At 38.4% G+C, this 10373-nt stretch overlaps 1 protein-coding gene across 1 annotated transcript; it reads left to right on the top strand.

Moving 5' to 3' along the window:
• Window positions 1-6700: 6700 nt before the first annotated feature.
• LOC308350364 (olfactory receptor 8B4) lies at window positions 6701-7630 on the top strand (the record flags this gene model as incomplete). The annotated part of the gene is made up of 1 exon (XM_080815546.1): window positions 6701-7630. One exon carries the CDS (start codon window positions 6701-6703, stop codon window positions 7628-7630), a length of 930 nt encoding a protein of 309 aa, XP_080671672.1.
• Window positions 7631-10373: the final 2743 nt, after the last annotated feature.

Consider the following 10373-nt stretch of genomic DNA (forward strand, 5'->3'; position numbering starts at 1 on the left):
AACCTTCTACTTATACTCAAACCTAATAGCAATGCATTTCTAAAACCATATCATAAAACAGATTGTATATTTCCATAGTAACAATGTAATAATTGGAGAATGCTTCTGAATAAAGATCTAGCACAAAATAACCTGTTGAAACAACCAAAGATACACTTTCTAGAATACCTTATAATGATTTTTTTAGGGGAAAATCATTTCCCAATCTTTGAAAAGTGTGCAAAAAGCTATTCCATGTACTGATTTCATATGAAGTATCGAAAGCAATAAAGCGAAGGTAGAGTCCGTGAAAAACAGAACCCTTCATAACACTGCCCAATTTAAACAAACACTCGCTATTTTAATCATTAATAAAAATAATTACTGTGTTATAAGCTTCCTTAGATGTTAAATATAATCCCTTTATTATTATTTTTTTTTATTATGGCCCAGAGTGCATTAAAAAAGCTGGCCAGATGATTCGCTGGATACCTTTCTTTTAAGCCAGGAAAGAAGTTTATTATTCATTCTACTAAACAGTGTCATGAAGCTTATTTAAAAAGAGGAGTCATCGAAGAATTGAAAGTTTTAAAAACTTTATGTAGGAGTATGAATAATCTGTGGAAATGGAAATGTTTATTCATTTTTCCTCAAACCATATCCAAACATTTCCATGAAAGGGGAAAAATCATTCACAACAGAGCAAAACTTTGGCGGGGAGAGTTTGTTACATCCCTCTAAGAAGGTGATTTTGGTAGATGTGTCTGCCTTCATCCTGGGGATAACAGAAATTTGCCCCATAGCCTGAATGATGTTTATGTCTCCACTCCCTGTCTATAGGCCCCGGAATATCCAGTCCCTATTATACCAAGCGGGGTTATTGTCTGCAAACAGCAGCCATTGGTTCTGGCTAACTCTGGCAAAAGATGGAATTAACTGGCAAGAAATTAGGGGTAATTAGCAGATGCTTAGAGCAGTCCGGGGAACCAGCTTTTGGACCCAGGGAGGATCTAGGGGAGGCCAGGTGGTCGAATCACAGCCAAGTTACAGCACAGAGCTGTCTGGTTATGCTGCATTGGTTGCTTCTGTTGGCACCATCAATACCCAACACATTATCAGCTATCGTCCTTTTGCCTTTGTCTTTGCCAAAATGAAATATTAATTGTTCCTGTTTCTTTGTGTCACTTGCCCCAGACTTAAAATCCTGCGTGGAAATATCTGACGGGCTGAGTTCAGTCTTACATTCTTTGAGGACGTTTCACAGAAGGAAGCTGAGTCTGGTTCCAAACAAGGCCCACGTAAGTGCAGTTTCCCAAAATAAAAGGAGTGCTAATGTTGGACAGTCAGTATTTCTAGTTAATTATGTGTTAAGTATCTGTGTATTCTAGGTGTCTAAGTATGTATCTACATTACATATTTGAAAGGGCAGGAATTGTGTCTGTTTTGATTGTTTGATTCTTCGAGCAAAATACAGGCCCTAGAATGTGGCAAATGCTCTTTCTATATCTACTGGACCTTCTCTATTTCTACATTTTTAAGTTATATCTCTAATTCATAGTTTTTTCCCATGGCTGATGCTGACTTTTGCATAATTTCTTCAGATCTACCCTCTGATAATATCTGAAGATAATTTCTTCAGATCTGATAATAGTTTACTTATTATCTCCTCACCTGTGTCTAATAGGCTAACACATTTATAGAGTTCCTCATTTCAACTATCATGTTTTTTTTTTTAATTTTATTTATTTGACAGACAGATCACAAGTAGGCAGAGAGGCAGGCAGAGAGAGAAGGGAGGAAGCAGGCTCCCTGCTGAGCAGCAGAGCCCAATGCGGAGCTCGATCCCAGGACGCTGGGATCATGACCTGAGCCAAAGGCAGTGGCTTTAACCCACTGAGCCACCCAGGCGCCCCGTCAACTATCATGTTTTCATTTCTAAAAGCTATATTTAATTCTTTTAAAAATCTGCCCTCTAAATTTTGATCGGGCCTTCATTACAGTTTCGTTGCTTTTACTTTTTTTTGAACACATTAAATAAATTATTTTTTATTCTGTCCTTGATACGTCTAATAATTTTGCAGGTCTGGTCCTGTAGTTTGTGGTTTATCATTAATGATGATTTTCATTCCTGCTGGCTTATTTTGTATTTGTTTAGTGCTTTTCATGAAGAGCTCATGATCCCCAAGTAGTTAACTCAGGAAATTCTTTGACATCTGGAGCTAACTTGTATTTTCCAGAGAGGAGATATATATACACATATTCATATGTATATGTGTATATATATATCATATATAAATCACATTATAAATATATATGTATATATATAAATATTACAAATTTGTATACATATTATATATATCTATATCTATATCTATATATAATCATATTATATCTAAATATGATTTTTTTTTTTTTGCCTGAAATGCAAGTTGTTAGAAGTTCTCAGGGGTATTTTATCTCTTTCTCTTCCCAGAGCCAAGGCCAAGTTGGACACATATCTTTGCCTTTTTCCTGTGTGGTTTTTTTTTTTTTAATTTCTCTAATTTAGCTGTGGAAGATGTTTCCTTTTGGAGACCCAGTATTACAAGTTAGTAATTGTTCCAAACCCCCAGGCTTCTAAGATTTAGTCATGAAAGGATTTATCCCAGGATTTATCTCTTATGTCTTGCATAGGTAACTCCATTAAAACTCAACTCTGGGGCGTAGGGAATCTACTAGTTCCCAAGGGCAAACTCTAGGTCCAGTGCCTGTGTACCCCTCTGAAGTATTACTTTATCTTTTATCTTTTGCTCCCACAGGAATTTACTTAGTTTTTGCCACCTCAAACATGAACAGATAAATGACTTTTATATTTTACCCAGAATTCTTACTTTTGTTCTATCTGGGGAGCTTTGTGTCTGAGTATAAATTTTGCAAGAGTGCTGGAAATAGCTGGCCTTAACACTTATTCGATGACAAATAAATGAGTAAGTTGATTTCTGCTCTAATGAACACAGATAATTCTCAGTCTTTCATTGCTGGGCAATTGCCACACATCTGCTAAGCTGTTATTCAAGAGGGGGAAATTAAGTGGATATGAAATTATGTGTACTAAAAAGAAATACTTATTTTCTTCAAAAAATTAAACCTAAAAACATCTAATATGGAAACAAAAGGAGATTTTCTGCACAATAAGGGGGAACTGGACTAAGTAATTCAAATGTGTACTAAAAATTCCCTTGACCACTTCCCTTGAGTATTTTCCCCTGACGTCTACCAACTAACATACAGGTGCTAGAGGGCTTCTGCACTCCCTTAATATTGGGTAAATGACTATAAACTTGCTGTCCTGTGGTATACTTGAGACAAGGCCAGGGGGTTCCAATATGACTGTCCTCAAGGCTAGAGGATGATAAAAGAGAAATAAGATTGGAGGGGCAGGGGAGATGGGGACAGTCAGAGAGAGAGAGAGGGAGAGAGGTAAAAGCTGTAACCTTTTAGTGGTGAACCTTGGAAGTCACAAAACCATTCATGCTCTTTTGGTTGGAGAAATCCCAAGTCCTTGCCTAGATCCAGGGTAAGCAACATATATCCCATCTCTTTATTTGAGGAGTGTCAGTCCTACTGTACCAAGAACATGTGGGATGCAAGATTGTGTGTGTGTGTGTGTGTGTGTACGTGTGGATGCTGCTATGGTCATCTTTGGAGAAAAACAAAACAATCTTCCATACACATGCACATTGTATAGTTGTTATAAATATAATATTACATTAGAAAACATCCAACATAATGGCACAATGCCAGGCACTCTGTATTTGCTCCATATCCATTAATTCTTTTACTTCTTGATTGCCTTCCTTTATGTAAGAAATAAAGGGAGTTTTATTTTAAGAGACACAAGGTGGATGAAAAATAAAAATGATTTTTTTTATGTGCTGCCATACTGAGTTGTTAGGTCAGTAAATTCCCATTTTACAAATTAGGGAAGTATGGCTCAAAGATGCTTAGTAATTTTAGTGTTGAAGTAGTTGGTCAGGATGATTTATTAAACTCTTAATTTATTTTTGTTCTCGATTTACATTTTAACATTTCAAGTGTAACATAAGGATATAGCTTTATGAATTTTTACATAATGAACACATCCATGTAATCAGAAACAGAACATTGTCAACAACTCTGAAGCATCCTTCATATCGCTTTCTAGTCACTAGCCTCTGACAGATGAAGCATGAGTAACTGCTATCTGACTTCTAACACCACGGATTAGTTTCCTTATTTTTGAAATCCATATAAATGGAATCATAAAGTGTGCACTCTTTTGTGCTTGGCTTCTTTTGCTTCATAATAGGTTTGTGACCTTGATCTATGCCATTAACTTTCATGGCTGTATGGAATCCTACTTTATTAATATCAATTTATTATCCAGTCTATAGTTGGTTGACATATGGGTTGTTTTCACTTCTTGGTTATTATGTACAATGATGCTATGAAACTTCTTGACATGTCTTTAGATAGCACATGTACTTATTTTTATTGGCTATGCACCTGGCAGTAGAATTGATGGGTCAAAATATATGTATATGTCCAAATTTGTTAAATATTACTAATCAATTTACTATACCATAAACAATGATATTCAAGAATGTTGTACCACTACCCCAATGGTTACACTGTAAAATCGTACCAATGTTTAATCCTTGTACCTATATAATTCTTCTCCCTCTATTTCTCTTCTGCCTATTGTAGGCAGGTAGCTAGGGTATGTATTTCTTTGCTTTAGAGTTTTTGGCAAGGTATAAATCAGAAACAGCTTGCAGCAAGTGCCCTTCCCATTTTTGAACATAAATCTACTGAAGATATAATATTGGTTGGTCAGGAGGAGAAGGTTCAGTAAAGGAGAACTTTGAGAGCAAGGAGGGTGAAAGACAGAAATGCTCCCTTAGTCAGAATGTGGATGGAGGTCAGTGGGTCTAGGAGAAGTAGGGGCCGGAGGACCTGAATAGATGCTTATGCTCTTTTTAGTAGGGTGGCCATATAATTTCTTATCCAAATCCAGACACTTTTGAGAGTGAGAGAGTGTGCTATTAATAATTATACAGGGATAATAGATGTAAATCAAAACTATTCCCAGAAAACTGGGATTATTTTAGGCAGTCTCAGTTAACTTACAAATGCAGTTGCTTACATGCCTTCGAATGCTTCTTAGAATATTCATGTAGCAGATCATATGGAGAGCAGCTTTGTCATCTGGAGAATGACAGGATTAAAACATTTAGGTACATCTCCTGTCCCATCTTGGCCTGCGCACATCTATAGTGTAACTTTATGCAGGTGTATGTGTGCTCCCTTGCATATGTGTTGTTATATTTTAATCTCCTTATATATAGCAAAGGTCTGTCTATGGCCCTTAATAGAGCTGAGGGTAGGTGGTGTTTGTGGTGATGGTGGTGTGGTGTCTCCACTGTTCTGAGCAGCACAGGCTGTTAGAAACATTTTGTCTGAGGTGCTCTCTGTAGCATCTACAACTCTGATCTAAATTGATTTTGGTCCTATTAGCAAAGCCTTTTGAGTATTTGGAAATGGTGGCTAAAATAGGGTTTAGGCCATTTTTCTTTAAAGTCAAGCTTAAGTGCCAAGAGTTAATAGAGAAGAAAAATGAGCCCCCACACTCAGCAGTGAATGGCATGAAATCCCTAGGGAAGTTTGAGTAGAACACCCGAGTCCCAAGATGCTAGGTAATCCAGGCTATAAACAAAGACAGTGCAATTTGCAATTCCTTCCTTATAGAAACAAGTCTCTAAGAAATTCCCACGGGAAATTGTGTCTAAGCAGACCCCTGAGATCATCAAGTAGCATAAACTTCTCTGTGATATGCCAGCTGGGGTTCTGGTAAAAATGAGAGTTACTAATTCTTTTTTCCTCCTGAAGTTGGTGTAGACCATATGGGAAAATCCACGAACAGAAATCTTAGTCTATTCCCAGAGCACCTTGGTGACTGGGGTCTATAAAAGGTCTGATTCTCAGCACTGAGGAAATCAGAAGAGTTAACACTAGAGGCTGCCTGCTTTATGCCTAAACACCATTTTCTCCTTTGGGCTAATGGAAAAATAGATTGCGTAAGGCCCAGCACTGAGTGGGGCCAGGGAGAAGGAAGGTAAATGTCTGAAACCTATCTTTCCTAATGGTTTTCTTTTAAACCCACAACCAAGACATCCTGAATATATTGGTCCCTTCCCTTGGTCCCTTCCCTGTTCTCAACACTGACTTTAATGTGAGATTGAGTGAAAGGCTTAGAGGAAGAAGGTAGGGTATGCAGAGACAGTAGGGGACACTCCTGGCTTTCTCTCCAGAGTGGGAAAGGGAGGCAGAGGGTAGGTAGAGACAATGGGGGACATGAGAGCTCCTGTCTCTCAGAGCCTGAGGCTGTGAGCTCAGGTTGTACTCCTGGCTCTTGGGTATCTTGGACAATCAGTGCAGGCATTCCACCTCCTCACCACTCAAGAAGGGACAGAATTCTTGTGCCCAAGAACACACTCTAGCCCAGGGGAGCTGAAATATAGTCATAGGCACATTGTCAACAACCTGACTAGGGGAGGGGGCATAGATGAGAAAAGGGAGTAAAAATGTAGGACATCCATGTACTGGCTCATCTTCTAGTGCCATCTTCCATCAGTCCTGCTTGTGCCTATTATCAATCTACGTATTTTATCACTTGTTTCCACAGACAGTTGCCTGGAAGAGAATGACTCTGAGAAACAGCTCCTCAGTGACTGAGTTTATCTTAGTGGGATTATCAGAACAACCAGAGCTCCAGCTACCCCTCTTCCTCCTGTTCTTAGGGATCTATGTATTCACTGTGGTGGGCAATCTGGGCTTGATCACCTTAATTGGGCTGAATTCTAGCCTTCACACTCCAATGTACTTTTTCCTCTTCAACTTATCTTTTATAGATCTCTGTTATGCCTGTGTGTTTACCCCCAAAATGCTGCATGGTCTTATGTCAGAAAATATCATCTCTTACGTAGGATGCATGACTCAACTATTTTTCTTTTGTTTCTTTATTAATTCTGAATGCTATGTGTTGGTATCAATGGCCTATGATCGCTATATGGCTATCTGCAACCCCCTGATGTACATGGTCACCATGTCCCCTCAGGTCTGTTCTCTGTTGATGTTTGGTTCATATGTGATAGGGTTTGCTGGAGCCATAGCCCACACTGGAAGCATGTTGAGACTGACCTTCTGTAATTCCAACATCATCCACCATTACCTGTGTGAAGTTCTTCCTCTCTTGCAGCTCTCCTGCACCAGCACCCATGTCAATGAGCTGGTGTTTTTTATTGTTGTGGGAGTCATCATTTCAATATCTAGTATCAGCATCTTCATCTCTTATATGTTGATTCTCTCTAATATCCTCCATATTCCTTCTGCTGAAGGCAGATCCAAAGCCTTTAGCACATGTGGCTCACACATAATTGCTGTTGCTTTGTTTTTGGGGTCAGGGGCATTCACCTATTTAACAACCTCTTTTCCTGGATCTATGGACCAGAGTAAATTTGCCTCAGTCTTTTATACCAACGTGGTTCCCATGCTTAACCCTTTGATCTACAGTCTGAGGAATAAGGATGTGAAACTCGCCCTGGGTAAAACTCTGAGAAGAGTGTTCTTCTGATGATTCTGTTTGTATCACTTCATTACTGATAAGCATCATACTCAAGTATCTTCTTATTTACAGATGCAGAAATTTCCATCTTTTTTTCTCAAGTAAGGTCGGTCTTCTCTCCACTTTACAAATTGGAAGTCTCTTGCTTCCTGAGGATTATACCATTTTGCACTAAATTGGTTCATTGCATGCAATTTAACATCTATTAAGTGTCCGCTGTTTACCAGACTCTATACTATGCCCAAGAGATGAGGAAGATGAGGCTCTAGGCCTTCCATCCTTTCCTTGGTAGGCTAAATGGGTTTGTCCAAGCAACATTTCTGGCTGGGAGAGGGAGAAAGTAATGCCAAAGAGGGTCCAGGAGAGTGAATTTGTTTTCTTCTGTTATGGGAACAGCTTTACCAAAGACCAAATGTAGATCCCTCGGTGGCATAGGTAAGATAGTCTCCCAGCTTCTTGAGAGAGATCATAAATCATCCCATATGCATACGCATATGCATACACACAAGAGAAGGCCTTGAACAAGAGTTCTTTACATGGTTTGAAATGTAAAGATAAATCAAAACTAAAATCTTTCATTTCCAAGTTTCAGAAATCTTAGGGCTTGGAATGGTAACCATGGCGTAGGCAGTTTTGTAATTGGGCCAATTTCTTGGGCTCTGTATGCTAAGGCTGAAAGCAAGAACAAAGGAGAAATTCCATGGATTTATGTGATTATGTTAATAGCTACCTCTATCTTGCTCTGGAGATACTGTGTACATTATGGGGTATTTAGGAAAATTCTTTTATTCTTCAAAGTAGATTTAGATTTTATTGTCTCCAAGAATATGTGTGTATGTGTATTTATTATAGTTAAATATTAGAGAATCAGGAGAAAGAGGAGTCATACAACATTTTTTACTTGCAAGGAAACTTGGAAGCAACCAGACTTTGAGTGCCAAAGTCCACTCTGTACTACTCTGCTGAAGACTCTGCTATATTGAATAGTACAGATTTCAAGGAATACACCCTCATAAACTGCCCTGAATGTAGGCAGGAAGGTGAATCTCGGGCCAGACCAACACATGCACAGAGATGGGAGGATGGAGACTCATTGTGGCCAGAAGAATGGGGCTGAGTAGAGGCTAGAACTTGGAGTGTCTTTGAGAAGACTCTCTGTGAAGAATACTTGGTATTTTTCTTTTGGATATGGGAAGAGTCATATAAAGTACTGAGTTGATGTACTTGGCTTTGCTTCTATTCTCCATTCTTCCACAAAATTGGATAGTTGTACAATGTATGTTGGTATGAAAAACAAGGCAGTAAAGGGTAGTTAGTTCTTCACATTTATCTTTCTGTTGACACTTGGGTGGAAACAGCAGCGTCATACTGAGAAGAAAGGTAGCTCAGGTGTTCCATGTGATGGCCAGAAGCAAGACATACTGAGATGGAGCTGAGAGCGGCATGAAGAAGTACTGCAACACGGAACTGACTAAAGAGGAGACGTAAGACAAACCTATTTTCTTCAAATACGCTAAAGAGAGATCTTGAAAGAAGCTGGAAAAATCTGATAGATACTTGGATTATACCTAAATTATGATAATCATGTGTAACATTTATTGAATATAAACTATATGTTTGGGCACTTTTGAGGTGTCTTACAGACATTAAACTCATCAGAATTGTGTTAATGCCATACTAAACAACTGTAGGTCCTTTGGGCCTAGCTGAATTCTATCCTCTAGAGGACTGTCTGGGTCTAGGTATGTGGGGATCTTGGGGATATTAGGAAAGAATCAAGAAGAGGGAAAGATAACAGAAGTATACTATGATACAAAGAAAAAATTACCATTTGTAATAAATCAGAACCATAAGGATATGAATGAAAAGGAATAATCATGAAAAAAATGCATGAAATCTCAAAATATCCTTCCTTACACTCATTACATATGGGCATTGGGGTGAGTAGAGGTGAAAACGTAAGTTTGACTTATTGAGACACTGGCTTGGATCTTTCAGAAAGTAGTCCCTTTGAAGATCGGAAATGACCAAACTCCTGGATCTTGCAAAAGCCAGTTAAGAGATATTTATTGCTCCTAGAGGAAAGGTGACATTTTGTAAATTCCCAAAGATCTTCACTCCTCTCACAAACCAAGGATAAGTCATCTTTTTGTCCTTTTAGGTCAGTATTGAGGAACTGTTGGTTCTCAGTGGTCAATAACCAGGAACATGTTTGGGAAATTCTGCTTTATAGTAACTGAGAGATCTAATATGATACTCTCTGTCAGATGTCCTCAAGTGAATCCCTCTGCCACAATACAAAAATGCTGTCACCTGATCACATCATGACATTTTGATTTTCAGCAAAAAGAAGTTTTCCCCTGTTAGAAGCATTGCTAAAGTTGGGATTCCTTTCAGTCCAGTCCTTGGTCTATTTCTCTTCCTGGCTCTTCCTGAGGCATCTCTCCAGCTTCTCTGGCTTCAACAACCATTTACTTCATGGTGACTCTTAAATCCCTAAGTCTGGTCTTGATCTATGATTATAATGCATAATCAGTTTTAAATTAGAAATATAAAAATATAAAAATATTATCAATGTTGATGTCCAAATAGAATTATGTAATGATTAGGGGGCAAAATAGTTTTGGAATATAAAAATAATAAACTGTTCTTGATACCTACACATTCTCTACAGTCTAAATTGTGGGGGGAGCACAGAGATAAGTGATAGACACCAAGTAGCAGGAGTGAGAGTCCAAGGAGTACTTCTGGG

This window comes from Martes martes, assembly GCF_963455335.1.
Source record: "Martes martes genome assembly, chromosome: 10".
In the NCBI taxonomy this organism is placed as follows: domain Eukaryota; kingdom Metazoa; phylum Chordata; class Mammalia; order Carnivora; family Mustelidae; genus Martes; species Martes martes.